The sequence below is a fragment of the Tetrao urogallus genome (genome assembly GCF_951394365.1).
Source record: "Tetrao urogallus genome assembly, chromosome: 1".
Classification (NCBI taxonomy): domain Eukaryota; kingdom Metazoa; phylum Chordata; class Aves; order Galliformes; family Phasianidae; genus Tetrao; species Tetrao urogallus.
Window position 1 is genome coordinate 12,989,662 of NC_136813.1, and position 15,494 is coordinate 13,005,155.

The 15,494-nt window shown below is 38.2% G+C and overlaps 1 protein-coding gene across 1 annotated transcript in view; it reads left to right on the forward strand.

The window, feature by feature from the left end:
* Nucleotides 1-15,494, forward strand: part of ARHGAP42 (Rho GTPase activating protein 42) — a gene marked incomplete at both ends in the record, with an annotated part of 153,761 nt that overhangs the window by 48,183 nt on the left and 90,084 nt on the right. The window contains one exon of the mRNA XM_079548751.1: nucleotides 3,898-3,959. Coding sequence (XP_079404877.1) covers nucleotides 3,898-3,959 — 62 coding nt within the window. The remainder of the gene's footprint in view (nucleotides 1-3,897; nucleotides 3,960-15,494) is intronic.

Genomic DNA, 15,494 nt, shown 5'->3' on the forward strand with positions numbered 1-15,494 from the left:
AGACGCCTCAGCAACAACAGTACTTCTAGGATCAGAGACATACCTTGCTTTCGTGCTGCCATAGGATGTGGGTTCTGTGCTCCTAATGAAACATACCTTAATAATCTACCCCAAAAATGAGGCAGTGGGGATGGGAGGATGGCAGCAGCTTCTCAGTCTTTAGCTTTGGCATTGTATAGGGGTTAAGTTAGTAACTTAAGGTTTTGCTTGATGCGTATCATACTAATAAATTTGTACACTTACAGAACATAAATTTACATTCTTTTTTTTCTCTGACTGACCTGCTTTTATTTACATCCTCTGCAGAAGTTTTGACTTACAAGTTAAAAACTCTCTGGTTTAGCCATGAAATAAGAAAGCTGCCTCAAAACCTTCTCTTACTACTTTTGTGTCTTTTTTGCCATCTTTCTGCTCAGTTTCTGGTTCCTGCTGTTCATTATTTACTAACTTTATGTGCTTTATACACTGAATGTTTTCTTACCAGAGAGCGTATTTTATTTCTTCTCACCTATATTATTTTTTTCTTGTCCCTAACCTTTTCCATATGATTAGTGCAAAGACCTAGTCATTTATTATAGGGCTGGGAACAGGCAGTGTTTGTGCTTGGCCAGTAAAAGCTGTAGTGTTAACATTCTCATTACAGATGATGCTGAAAGAAAATTTCAAGAGACTTTTTTGTAATAAGGATGGTTTTAATGATGTGATCAGAAGCTTAAGTGAAGAGTACCATGAAGTTTGATGTGGGTAGGGAAAACTGTTATTTCGGTAGGTTTTGGGTCTTGGTGTTTCCACAAAGATATGATGCTAAGCATTATAATTTCTCTTTGAAATAATTTCTGTCACTGTAAGTGACTCTGCAATAAAACACACAACAAAGGAGAGAGGGATGGAGTTTTAACATGTGACTGCAGGAACACATCATCTTGCGGTTAAAAATGACCAATTATTTCACTGAAATAATCTGGAAACTATTTATCTTGCTGGCTTTACTAGAAATTCAGCTTTTTTTTCTGCAGTGCATCCGAATTCTCTGAATAGGTAGTAAAACTCAGACAGCATGTTTTATTTAGCTTATTCTTTTTTTTTTTCCCTTTTTTTTTTTTTTTTTTTATGGTGGGTGAAGAATCACTCTGCCACAGGTGTAAAGGAGGACCTCGCTCTATTCTGTTTTCTACTGGCAAGGATAGTTTCTTTTTTAAATTCTGGGGGTTACTAACATAAAAAACAGTAAACAATTTGTGTGTTCTGGTCATTGCTTATTTTGGTTTTACGGTTGCATAAATGGGAGCACAGATACTTTACCCGATAGTCAACAGATGTTACAAAATCAAAGGAGCACAGAATGGTTTGGATGACCTTGAAGTCCATTCTGTTCCAACCCACTGCCATGGGTAGAGACACTTCCCACTACCTCAGGCTGCCCAGGTCCTCATCCCTCCTGGCCTTGGCAGCCTGTGCCAGTGCCTCACCAGCTTCAGCTCTCTGTTACTTCCTCATCAGTTGACTTAACTAGTCAGTTAGCTATTTCTTTACTTGATTTTGACAGGCGAGATATTATGAGATGACTGTAAGTGATTGAGCTAACTCAGTGCACAGCAGACCAAGGTCTTGATGTCAAACATAACTTTGAGCTAAAAGGCTTATCCAGGAGATCTAGAACTCCTGTTACTGAAAACGTGCCAAAATTTATTTTCTGGCATTTGTGATCTGAGGGGAAAGTCCTATAGGAAAAGGCTTGAGACCCAACAGGATGACTGTCTAACTCACCGGGTGTGTTTGTGCTGAACAGAGAGCTCGTGAGTGATGATGGGAAAGATTTGTCAGCGAATAATGAACTGGAGGGCAAGATGTGCAGGTATAATGTTATAGATGCAAACAATAAACTAGGTGAGGTCTTGGCAGAAGAAAGACAGTAAACAGTTACAACAAACAGTAAAACGTTCTTTAGCTGTAAAAAGTTAAAAGAGAACAAGAAGAATGCAAAGGTGACCACTGCAAGGTTCCTGCTGGGATAAAGCAACAGCTTGGAGATGATCCAGCAATTTAAGTAGCAGTTTGTATGTCCTCAAAATATGCTTATGGAAAGCTGGACAGTGATTCCATTTTAGGAAGTAAGAGAATACAGCAGATCCTCAAGAAAATCTACTTAGTCAATTTTTTCAGGGATTGAGCCGTATTATTAGAGTAACGAATTTGGTAAAAGCACTTAAGAAGATGGAAAAAATAGTTGTGCTCGTTTTATATTGATAGATGGCTAAGGTTCATCACGCTCTTCAGAGAAGTAGAGAGAGAAAATATAGTGAGGAAAGGCTTATAAGGTCAATGAGATCACTCACTGATTACCTAAACAGAAAGAAAAACAAACTCAGCATGAGAAAATTAATGTAGCAGGAGGCCATAAATTAACAGATTAAGGTATTGAGAACTGAAAATAAACTACACAGGTCCCCTATGGGTGGCAGCTCCCCCAGCCCTCCTGCCCCACTGCGGGCTCCTCTCCATGGGCTGCAGCTTCGGCCTGGGCTGCTCCTGCAGGGGTATCTGTGGGCTGTGCCTCCTTCAGCCATCATCCACTGCTGCACAGCGGGCTCCTCCATGGCTGCACGTGGCGATATTCTCCATATGGTGTCCGTGGGCTGCAGGGGGACAGCCTGCTCCTCCATGGGCCTCTGCTGGGCTGCTAGGAACTGCTGCTTTGTGCCTTGAGCAGCTCCTGTCCTCCTGCACTGACCCTGGGGACTACAGGGCCGCTTCTGCCCCATCTCTCTCCCCTCTCTCCCAGCTGCAGTTGACAGCACTGATTCCCTGCCTCCAATCCACTCTCCCAGAGATGCACCCAGCGTCGCTCACAGCTCAGCTCTGCCCAGTGGTCCCTGTGGGAGCAGCTGGAGCTGCTCTGCTCTGACATGGGGCAGCGCTCACAGAGCCACCCCTGCAGTTCTCCAGCTACCATCACCTTATCATCTAACCCAGTACAATAGTAAAGAGGACAACAGTTTTGTTAGCATACTCTCAGAAGCAATGAAGTTTGTATTTTCATTCCTTTCAAGCCTGTTCTTTCAAAAATTCCACAAGTTTTGTTCTGATTTTGTTCCTTTATCACTGCACCCCTCTTTAGATCATGTCAAGTGCGTTGAGGGAAGCTCTCAAGAGAAGGTCGAAGGATCTACTTTGCTTTCAAATATTGATTCTCTTCTGACATCTATGTCTGTGGAACAGTGATGCTGAATTCTCAATAGCTCATGTTCCCTTGAAAAGTAATATAAATAGCCAGGCAGGAGTTTTGTAGAGAGGTTTGTACCGCATGTTTCATGAGAAGGAGGCCTTAAGACTTTGGAGCGTTTTCCATTTTCTCACCAAGTTTTATGAGTTAAGGCTTTCATCATGTTCCTGTTGACATCCAGAATTACCCTTGGACTGATATATGAAAGCAACTTTGAGCAAGGCTGCTCTCATGGTTTTAGCAGAATTCTTCTGAAATCTTGACTTTCAATTTTTCACCTAAATATTTATCATTACTCCTTGGAATTTTTGTGGCTGCACTGTAATATAAGAAACTTAAGATTTTTTTTTTGCATTCTCTTTTAGCTGTCTGATGTTGTGGCTGAATGTAAAATTCTTTGTTTTGAGACTGGGCTTGGCATCTTTCAGAATAATCTGTTTGCCACATTCCTTTTAAAATATCGTTGTTTTTTTTTTACCTGACAGTGCTCAGATTCCTTTCTTCTCTACTGCTGGCCTGCTATTCACTTCGGTCTTTGCATCATTTAATGAATACTGACTGCAGGGAAGCGCTGTGTAAGCAGTATATCTTATATTCCAGCATCAGTCCAGTTAACAGATTTGCCTGGTCTTAAATAAAATGGTGACTTTTTTTTTTTGTGGTTTGCTTTTCAGCTCAGTCACTGAAAGAGTTTGCGCGGCTCCTCATTGCTGTAGAAGAAGAAAGGAGACGACTGGTAAGTTTGCTAGCAAAAATGTTTTGCATTGGGCTTCCTTTTATATAAAATAATGCCTTTTTTTCATTCGTCTTGAAGTGCTTTATTTATTTATTAATTTTTTTAAAGTTGTGTATTTCATAAGAATCACTTGGAGTTGTGCAGAGGCAAAAATGTGCTAACTTAGATTTCAGCAGTTTTTAATGGGTTGTTCAGCCAAATACTCTGCACCAGTCCAAAACTGTTCTCTATTTTTTTAATTTTTTTTTCAAAATAGGCTTTTAATGCTGCTTTACCTTTCCTTTTCCCCATTCTGCCATATTAGTCACAAGGTGCAATAAACTAAACTGTAAACAAACATATTGGAATGGAAATCAAGATCAGTATTTTGGTTTAATGAAATAATTCTTACAGTATGCACAATAGTAATCAAAATGTGATATGTTAAGTAGAAACCAGATTTATCACCTCTGAGAGATTTGTGCACAATATATTGTAGAACAGGCTGTCAGATTTGTCCTTTGTTGAATTATTTGTATTCCCTTTGTTTCCATACTTATGAGTCAACAGTATGCATTCATTTACATTTCTCTTCTGATGTAGCTTTGTTAAAGAAGTTTGAAATGTATTCTCTTACAAGGATTTTTATTAACAGTTCCATGTGAATCACACAACTACGTTTTTGTTCCATGGATGTCAATCACAAATAAAGAAGTTTTAAGGATTAACCTCACTAGGGGGATTTTTTAAAATATTGTGCAAGATGAATCATCACAGATCTGACCTCTGGTTGTGTCTGTCCTTGTTTCCCTTTCACTTATGAGTACACAGGGGGGTGAAAGAAAAGATTTTCTGACTCAGTTTCGGGGAAATTTATTAATCCAGGAGGAACCTTACTTAAGGCTTTCCTGTTCCTTGGAGCATAGAAGATAGAGAATAGGTCTCCCGCTACTTCCACTTCATAAATATTCTGAAGTAGCAGAATGATAAATGCTCATATGGTGGAGTTACATAGTTACTATAATCTAAACTTATAAAAGGGCAAGATTTTTGGTTGATGAAAAATTTTCTGTTGATTTTTAATTTATCGTGGGTATGTGGAACAGAGAGGGAAATTGGGAACGGTTCAAAATTGACCACCTTAAAGCATTTTTACCAGGATACATATGAATGAGTCAGTTAAGCAGCTTTTCAAATGAATAATTTTCCCATTTAAGTTAAAGATTATTTCAGCTAACTGTGAGAAAAAAGAAATGCAATGAAAAGGTGAACTGATTAACCTTTCCCAGTACGTGTATGTAATTTCTCTTGATTTTATTCTTTTCTTTATTCTTTTTCTTCCTTCACATGCATCACTTTTTTCACTTTTAGAAGTATCTGGCCTCTTTGTATTTTATAATTTCAAATCTCAGTGAAGTGTTTTACTTGTTTATCTTGTAGAAGGGCCATAGAGGGGAAACAAAACCCTTAATGTTCTTAAGTGAGAAAGAAACAGTCAAATAGATACATGTCCTTTTTTTTGCTGTGAATTCAGTGAGTATGCATGAATTTAATTGCTGAGCTTTTGGATCCCATTGCAGGGTCAGAGACTCGAGGAAGATTTCAGTCCTATGGAAAAATATTTTGCAAGTTGCTACAAATTTAGTAGAATGCAGTCATCAAATCACTGTAAATCAAGTAGAAAATAGATAATAAATACTCTGTACTTGATGGGAAATCATTCATATCCAGCATTTTGAAGGATTTAAAAATAGTACCATTCTTTTTCTTTAAACTGAATGCATGTGCTGAGATCTTCTTGAACATACAGATATGTCAGTGATACTTGTATAGGAAAATTCAGCAAACAGGATTTGTCAGTTTTGTCGAAGTTTGGTCTTCCTGTTGCTGGAATTCACTTAATTATTCTTGAAATGAATCTTCCTAAAATAGATGGTTATGTTAGAGTCAAATGCAAACATGAGACCCTGAGGTTTGAGAATATTACTTGCAGGATCAAACCACATTGTCTAGATTGCTACATAGCTTTTGTGCTCAATCTATTCATCGTAGGTAAATTTCATAGGTGAAAAAGATAGTTTGCTCGTTATTTGTTTGTTTATTCTCTAAGTTTATGCTCAGCATAAACTGCGATGCCATCTACATCGTATTTTCCACTGCCATATTTATTCCACTTAATATAATTCCACTTCCATATGTAGTATACCTGGGCTGTATTATTTGTTCTGCTCTTGATCACAAGTTGTAAATACTCTGCAGAAGTAGCTGAAGCTTTGCTGACATACTGGCAATCCGAAAAGGGCCACCTTTGTCCAAGATGCTTAAGATACTTGTGATTCTCCAGATGTCTTCTTACCGCGGTTTTGTGCATCATGGAATCCAGAGGTCTCTGTTAGGACACCGCGCCAGATGCTGAACGGATAGCTTGTAATAGGAATTTTCTTCTTCAGAACTTTATGATTTAACTATGAAATCTTCAAAACATTTCTTGACTATTTCTGAGGAAGTCTGAAGCAGTACGCTTTGATTCCTCAGCTGGAATCCTTTTAAGCCAGCCAGCCTGCGGAATAGTGATGATTTCAGAAAAGGTTGTCAGCTGACTACTGAGCTTGAGCCAAGGCACGCGGGACTTTTAGCACTTGATTTCCTTTGTTTTTGCATAAAAAGAGAATACTTACATAAGTAACTGTAAATATGAAATATAGCTTGTTCTTTTTGATGTTTCTTGGGAAAGAGTTGGAATAAAACAGCTAGTCAGAGTAATGACTTTTTATAGGCAAACTTATTCATGCCATTTACAACTGCCTTCTGATCCTTCAAGTGTGTGACAGTAAAAGACAGTGTTCTATCAGCTAATGCTGAATGTAGAGCAGTATGGATTGATAGATGTTAAATTTACTTACTAGCTAATGATTTTGTTTTCTTGCTTTGAATTTGATGTATTTATGATCCTGGCAAGTGTGCATATAAGAGCATAAATTAGATTTGAATGTGGAACGTGCAGATTGATATTATTAGTTTATTTTTCATCTGAATAGCTTTGGTAACTGCCTGTTAAATTCTTTAGAGAGAAAATTGGTTTTGTTTCAGTGAGTGCAGACAGTGCAAGCGTTGGAATGGTTGCCCACTGAACACAATTCTTTCCAATGGTCTAGAAAATAGCTTGAGGAATGCTTAGCAACTCATTCTTTCTTAAATGAATAACTGAGAAAAACTTGCTTTTGTTTTCTTTGGAAGAAACTAGTGAAATAAGGTAATGTGGACAGTATTATTTGGAAAAGACATTGAAGTATGAGACGAGATATTGCTGTGTGATATAGAAATAAATATTCTGTTTCCTAAAGCTTTGCAGCCATTATTATTGGTAGCAGTAATAAATTGGTGATCATTGTGGGTAAATTTCTCATGTCTGCAGTTTTATTTGCTGATGAAGAGGAACCACAGTCTTAGAAAAAACAGTGATTGTGCACCAAATACTTCCTCTTAGAACATAATTGGAGGAAGCAGTAATTTGTAAGACACCTTTTATAATACACAACATTGCTGTACGTCATTCCACATTGTTAATCTCCTGATGCTGTTGACAAATGCTGGGTTCTGAATTCTGGGATTTACAAGCAGTGTACCAATGGAATAAGAAGTCAGAGCTATCCATGCTGCCTTTCCAGTGTCTTCGGGAGCAAGCCAGCAAGGCATGTAAAATAATGGCCTCTATTTCCTAGTGGTTATTAGGGAACAATAGAGATTTGCAAGAATCTAACTTCATGTGAATGTTTTGGTCTATATCAAGGGGACATACTTAAAATAATTTCCTTCTGCTCTTGTTGAATTTTCATTGTTTTGTTTATAAAATGATACACTTTTTATTTTAGGTATTCTGGCATTATTTATATTTCCTACTCATTTGGTACTGTTAGCAAAATATATAACAAACAGAAATGTACTGGGACTAAAATAAAATAACAGTTCCTGTTTCTGTCATGGAATTAGTGCTGTTTGGGCACTGTAGATGAATTGGTTCATGTTACTGACTTCCTCTTTCTTGAGATCCCTTGTTAATTTGAAGTACTGAATGTATTATCTTGAGTGTTACGTTATATTCAGTGTAGCTCTGTGGTGGTTTCACCCTAATGGGCAGCTGAACTCCAGCACAGCTGCTCTCACTCCTCTCCCAGCAGCTGTTTACTTCAAATTCTGCCAAAAAATCAAAAAATTGCTGAGGTTGGAAAGGACATCAAGATATTGAGTCCAATCTCCTTGCACAGCAGGTTCCCAGCAATAGGTCACACAGGTAGGTATCCAGATAGTTCTTCAATATCTGTGTATAAGGAGACTTCACAACCTGTTCCAGTGCTCCAACATCCTTACCATAAAGAAGTTCTGCTTTCTGATCTGAGTAATTTGCAAATACTATAAGAAATATTAGAGAAACAAAAGGAAAAACCTTCATTCTTAATTCTCCCATTACTGAATTTATTTGTATTTATTTTACACTAAGACGGGAGGTTTAGGTTAGATATTGGGAGGAAGTTTGTGTCCTTACCATATATAATATGAATTCTAATTTTTAAAGCATATAATACTGTGTTGTTCAGGTTTGTGCCTCTTAGCCTTGGGAATTGTTGCTGAAGAGAAAGGATTGAACATCAGCAATTCGCGGTTTTCTGCTATGTTTTCACTGTAGAACACTTGGAGTAACTGCTACAAAAACTCCTCTCTCATGAATGGTGCTCAGAACCAGATTTCAGAGCCAAATCTGAGTCAGCTCCCTGTCTGAACTACTGTCAGTGTAAAAAAAGTGGGAGGGAACTGGAGCAACAGCTAGAAAGATGCTTTTGTGTTCATATTATTTTATTATTTGTAGAATATTTCTTGACTCGTTTAAGAAGAAGTCAAGTCTTCTCTGCTGAGTTGGTTCAAGTGTTGGTCTGACTGTAGTGAATGTAGTTGAAGAAGTGATCCAGCTGGAAAAATAATTCCTTTGACCTTGACTTTCTATCGACTACTTCCCCTCACTTCAGCTCATTCAAGGAAAATGACCTTCTAGGACAGCATTACTGTCAAAGAGATAGTAATTTCTTAGACGTAGTTAATATAAAAAAAAGGATAGTATTTTAACTATTCAGTTGTCTACAGGCACTGTAGTCTGTGATCACTTTAACTGAGAATGAATTCAGAGAGATGCTTGTTTCTTTCTTGCAGGCTTCCTGGGGGCAGATTTGCAATGTGGTCTCTGGTTTGCTCATCAGGAAGAATTTGCTGTGCTGCTTTCCCTCTTGCTGTATCTCAGGCTGTTGTGATTTAACCCGGCAGGTAGTGAAGTACCGCACAGTCATTCACTCATTTGTTCTCCCAGTGGATTGGGGAACAAAATAAATTTAAAAAAAAGTAGAACTCATGAGTTGAGATAGAAACTTTTCATGAGGGCTGCTCGAAAAGCAATGCCTTCTATTGTATTATGTTGGCCCACGACATCAGAGGCAGATGCTGGTGGTATGGCAGAACAGCTCGAACCTTACCACCACTAGTCTGTTCAGTTTTGTTGGTTTGTGACAGATGGCAGCAGAGGGACGGTCTGGAAAATGGCATGTGGACAGAAGTGCATATGAAGCAAAGGTGTGGAATTGAATTCCTCCATGTGGGAAATTGCACCCATTGACATTCACTGATGTTTGCTGAACATTTCTGGAGACCAAACAGTGGATATAAGTGCTGTGAGGCAGTGGGTGGTGTGTTTCAGCAGGGAACAATGACAGGGGAGACCAGCCACTTTCTGGATGGCCATGCAGGCTCTTGTTAATGGCTGGTGAAAGTGCACAGTTAATGGTGGTGACTATTGAAAACCAGTGTTTCGTAGCTGAGAATATGATGATATCAAAAAGTATTATTGTACTCTTTGTATCAGTTGCAATTTCTATGGAAATAAATAGGGGGCATTATTTTCAGAGTGCCCTATAAAATAAGAAAAGAAAGATGAAAAAACATAGTAGTAATGATAATAATATAACATATAAAAAGACAAGTGATGCACAGTGCAGTTGCTCACTGGCCAGTATGCAGCCAGTCCGCACCATTTTTCAAGGCTTTTTTCACATGATGTTGTATGGTATAGAATATTCCTTTGGCCAGTTTAGGTCAGTTGGTTCTGTCCCCTCCCAACTCCTCGTGACCCTTCAGTCTCCCTAATGGCAGGACAGCACAAGAGTTGAGAAACCAAAATGTCCTTGGCTCTGTGCAGTACTACTCAGCAACAAATAAAACGTCAGTGTACTATCAACATTGATTTTCCCTTAAAGCCAAACATAGTATCATACCAGACACTATGAAGGAAAAATCAACTCTGTCCCAGCTGAAACCAGGATGAAAGGCAGAAGGAATCCTCTTGCTATCTTTCTCCACACCACTTAAGTAAAAAAACACACATGCTCAATGAATGTTTCTTAACATTTGTGCTCAATTTAAGAACAGAAATGCAATTCAGAGAGTAAAAGTAAACATCTCACTTTCTGTTATCACTAATGTAGTTTAGCATTTAGCATCTATGTGTACACGTGGATGTCTGAGTTTTCCCCAACATAAAAGAAACATACTACGCCAGACAGTTTGGAATTTAAATTAGGTGCTCTTCGTACCTAATTAACTTGCTCTCCCAGATGGTAGTGTGAGCTTCTGTGAGTTTCTCAGATGTTAATGTTTAGGAATACATATGGAGCTCTTAATGTTATTTTTCAATTGCAGAATTGGTTTGGTGCATTCCTAATTTGTTTGAAGTATATTTCTAAATTTCTGTAATCATTTTCATCCTGTAAAATTGCTGACTCCAGTATTTATGTGTAAATAATGAAAACATTAAAACATCCTGTGACTTTTGATAATGATAATATTCAAAAGATCAAACAAATCTCAGTGGAAAGCAGCTTTTTTAAATAGTGCCACCTGTAACAGCTGCCCATCTGCAGACTTGCGGTGTGAAAATACACCTCTCTGTTTAAGTTTGCAGAAAGGACTTCTGGAATACAGAGTTTGCTCAGGCTTTAGCCATTGTGATGAAATAAACAGAAAACATACTGTCCAGGATTTGAGCCCGATTTCTGTCAGCTTTCTATTTTCTATTTTCTTTGCCTTTTAATATGTGATTTTTTTTTTCCTTCTGTATGTAATTAAGAACTGTGGCATTTGGCAAAGCCTTCTGCACCTGGTCCCGCTCAGCGTGCCCCTCACTGACACTCTTGCCTCCTAAACCTACCACCCGAGAAAGAAAGCAACCCAGCCATTTTTTAAAGCAGACATTGCTCTATCCAAGGTGGTTGCCATTGAATTCGAAGCATAACATAGTTATTTTCCTGTAGCAAACATTTTTTTTTTATCAGAGGTGCCAAAAACTATATCCAAACCCTGAGCACGAAGGCTTTGATAATTGTCATCCTTTTAATATTTGCTCTACTTGAGAATGGAAACAAGGAATTTCCATTCTTCTTTAAATCATGATGCTTGTCAGAGATGCTTGTCACACTGAAGATGAATACAGTTGTTTCATTTACCTTTTAAACTTTCTCCTCTTCTCTTCCTATACTTGAGGTGCTTGTATTTGCAATTACATCCCACCTAGGAAGGTACTGGGGTGATTTCTGCTTATTGCAATATAAAAACAAGTCTTTGATCTTTGGACTGTCGGACATTTTATTAAAAGATTTAACAGCTATCTGTAAGCAATGGTTTTTACAGTATCTCAGTAGGCTGATGTAGTGCCTCAGTAGCTTTTTTCGTGCTGTTCTTCACTGACTAACCAGCAATGACTACAGATAAGAATAGGAAGTGGTTATTGAAAATTGTGCAGTAAAAATTTAACTGTAACCAAATTTCAGACAATTTCTGGTGTACTTCACAGCATTTTTCAATTAGGAGAGAACATTCACAAAATAGCGTTTCTTGTCCAGTTTTGAAAAGTACCATTCAGAGACAGACGTGAAATCCTTCAGTCAAAGTTCAAAGTAAGTGGTTAGAAAGCTGCTTGGTATTTTTCATTTTGTAAATTCAATCTGTTCTCAATTTCATATACTCATTTCACGTTCTTTGTTTCAGTGAACGTTGCTTTACAAGACAGTAACTTCCCAAAGTGCTTTGAAAAGCATTCACTGGACAGTATCTGGAACAGTTTTACTGTAATGACATTTTAGTCTCTGCAGTAATTCAGGTAGTTGTGAGTTCAGCTTGTATATGTCACTAACCAGTGTCTTCTTAGGTGACATTTGATGGAGTAAAGAAAAAGGTGTTTGGACTTAAGAGTATTTCAAGGCAAACAGATCTTCGGTAGAGCAACCAACCCACCAGCAATGAAGTGGTGTATTTAATGTGTGGCTGTGGAGAGGAATGGAATGGATTTGCTTGCAGCAGTGGGCATGTGCTGTACCCATTACTAATCTCTAATAATGCCAGAACATGCTGTTATCTGACCATCTGCCTCTTATTTTTTTTTTAAATGAACTCTGATTTTATCTCCACTTCTCTTGGTAGTATGAGAAAAGGTACTTTGTTCCTATGAAGAACTTCTTTTAGAAGTTTTCTTATTTTAATCTGCTTTCTGGAATAATCTAAATCCCAGATGCAGAATCTGTGAATCTGTGTTTTATTCACTATTTTGATAGAGGTGATCAAAAGTGGAAATAGATGCAAGTGCTTTATGTACCTAAGGGTACGTACATCTAAAAACAGATCAGTTAACATCTTTTCAGAAGAAAGCTAGTTGACAAAGTGTTTTGAAAGTCAAGGCAGCTGAGTATTCTTGTTTGGGGAACTGGTTTAATCTGCATGAGCCCACAGGCATGGCCCGCCCAGCAAAAGATATTTCATTTGAAGTCTTCTCATTGAGATGTTGTCTTAAGGTTTGCGGAACACTTAGATTGCTTTTTGTTTTCAAGTGTCCGTAGAAGCTCCAGTTATTGTTACTTTGAACAGCTCTTTTAGATGCCTATCCCTGAGCTAGTGCTCTTACTTCAGTTAAGACTGAAAGTGATTAACAGTTTTGTTTACTTCCCCATCAGCCGTGCCAGTTTATGCACCCACTCCAGAAGAATGACCTGGCAGTGAGCAAAACAAAACATTTCATTGGTTGTTTTTCAGCCGCATTGCCAAAAACTTTCAGCATCACAGGGAAGGGCAAAGGACAGGTCGAAGAGAGCATAATTAAGCAATGCAGCATCAGCAATCCTGCTAATTTATGTTAGCATGACCGCCAAAATCAGTGCCAGTAGTCTGACACTGTGCTGTGTTCATTGCAGACCTTTTGATACACCTAGCTGTGGTGAAGAGAAGAAGTTGTTTTTCTGGTGGTTAAAAGAGATCACAAGAGAACATGTGGAAGGTTTCCAGTGATGGGGCTACAACTACAGCCTCCCTTAGAATTGTAGATTAAAAAAAGGGTGAGTTCTGTTTCTTTGGATACCTGATCTTCAGTAAAATGCTGCCTTTTAAATACAGAGCATGCTACACCTTTCTCTCACTCTAAGCTGGCTCTCACACTGTGTTGGCAAGTTAAACGAGGGCTTTCTAAATTGACTTCTGCTATTAGTCACACTCCCATTTGAGCAGAAATAAACAAAGAACGGAACTGTTTTTAGCCCTTTTGCTCTAAGTGTCTTGTCACAGTAAGTGCTATCCTATTTCCTGCATGTCTCTCATAATCCTGCATCCTGTTCCCAAACTTAGTTTAAACTTTCACCACAGACTATTGGCAGAACCTTCTAAATCATAATTGTTCAGCATATAAAGCTTAAATAACTTCTGAGCAGCTTTGAGGCTTGAATAACCTTAGCTATCAATAAACCTTTCTAAGTATGCAGTTGTATTTCATTGTGTAAAATCAATTTAAACTATCTATAAGCTTTTATATTTTTTTTCTTATGGGTTGTTTATCATTATATCTCTTTTTAAGGAAAACCATAATCTTCTCCTGTGGTTGGAGGGAGTTGGCTTTAGCAGCTACATTGTACTTCTCTAATCAGCTCGTGAAATTTCTGTTGGGTACAGGAGTGTATTGTATGCAGACCGAAGCAGTACAGTCAATAGCATGGACATAATAAAATATTTTCCATGGATTCAGCACAAACAAAAGTTCCTTTATCTCTGAATTGTTCAAATCTGTAGCTAGCCTACTTTTCCTCTGAAAATACATTATATGTTCTTACACGTGCTTTTTGTTTCCTGAGAGAATACGTGCTTACCAGCTGGGAGTTAAGGGTTCCTGGGCATAGGACCATTACAAACACTGTGGCTAACTTTGGCTTTGTGCCTGGACATGTTCATTCATGAATCCTTGTTAAAACAAAATACAACTTCCAATTGCATTCGAATCTGAGAGTAATGAGTTTCCTCAACCTATTTTTTTTTTTTTTTTTTGACAATGATTTTAGAGGTTCATTGGTGTTGATTAGGTCAGGAAGCAGGCACAGCAAAAGGCAAAGCATTCAACCACCAGGCTGACTGTCTCAGCATTTTATTTTGCAGCAGCTGTGCTGTATAACGCAAAGTGATTCCCAGACAGTGAAGGTTAGGAGCTATTGACCCCACTTTTGCAGTTACTTGAATTGACTCCTTTACCCACAGTGACCCACAGCATCTGAGAAGGTGGAAATTCTTTTTCATACACAAGGGTAGCACAGATTGGTCAGATCATGGTTGCTGTGACAGCACAATTCCATGTAGCTGCTGTATCAATTCTCAGCCTCTGGAAGCAACAGTCAGGTGTTAAATGATGCCTCATGAACTGCTGCCTACTTACAGGGATGGGTGCCCCTACCCCTGGAGGTGTTCCAGGCTGGGTTGTTTGGGGCTCTCTGCAGCCTGATCTGGAGGTTGGCAACCCTGCCCTCAATAGGGGGCTTGGAGCTTAATAACCTTTAATGTTCCTTTTAACTGAAGCCATTCTGTGATTCTGTTATTCTTCTTCCTTAGTCCCACTGCCCACCACTTATCCACTGATGTGATGTTTTTTAGTGTGGTCTGAAAATACCAAGTGTCTGAATGTTTTTTTGCCACCCTAGGGATGACACAACACATCTCTAGTTGCCAAAAAGAAGTGTTATTCAAAGAGAGTGTTGGAAGGACGAGCAGTGTATCAATGGTGAGATATTCCTATGGCAATACAGGAGACCTGGGTGGCTAAAGTCATCAGTATGGTTTGCTGCTTTCACTTTTAAAGCATCCCAGATTTTGTCTGGTTGGATTTTTTTTTTTTTTTTTTTTTTTTTTTTTTTTTTTTTTTTGGCAGGGTCAGTTGAATTTTACTCCACATTTCTGAGCATGGGAGACAAGATGCATGAGACCTTTTCTTTACCTAAACTTTTTTCTCTCCCTGTGTTTGGGGAATGATCTTGTAATAAACATAAATTTCACATAAAGCACTTTGAATATTCAAAGTATCTCTAAAGTTAGAACCCTCTTCTAATATCTGAGCTCTGTAATATCTGTAGATTGGCAAGTATTTATAAAGTATATATTCAGGTTCACTCATTTTATGTTTTGAGCAACAGTAGTGATAACTTTCTATAAGATCCTGGT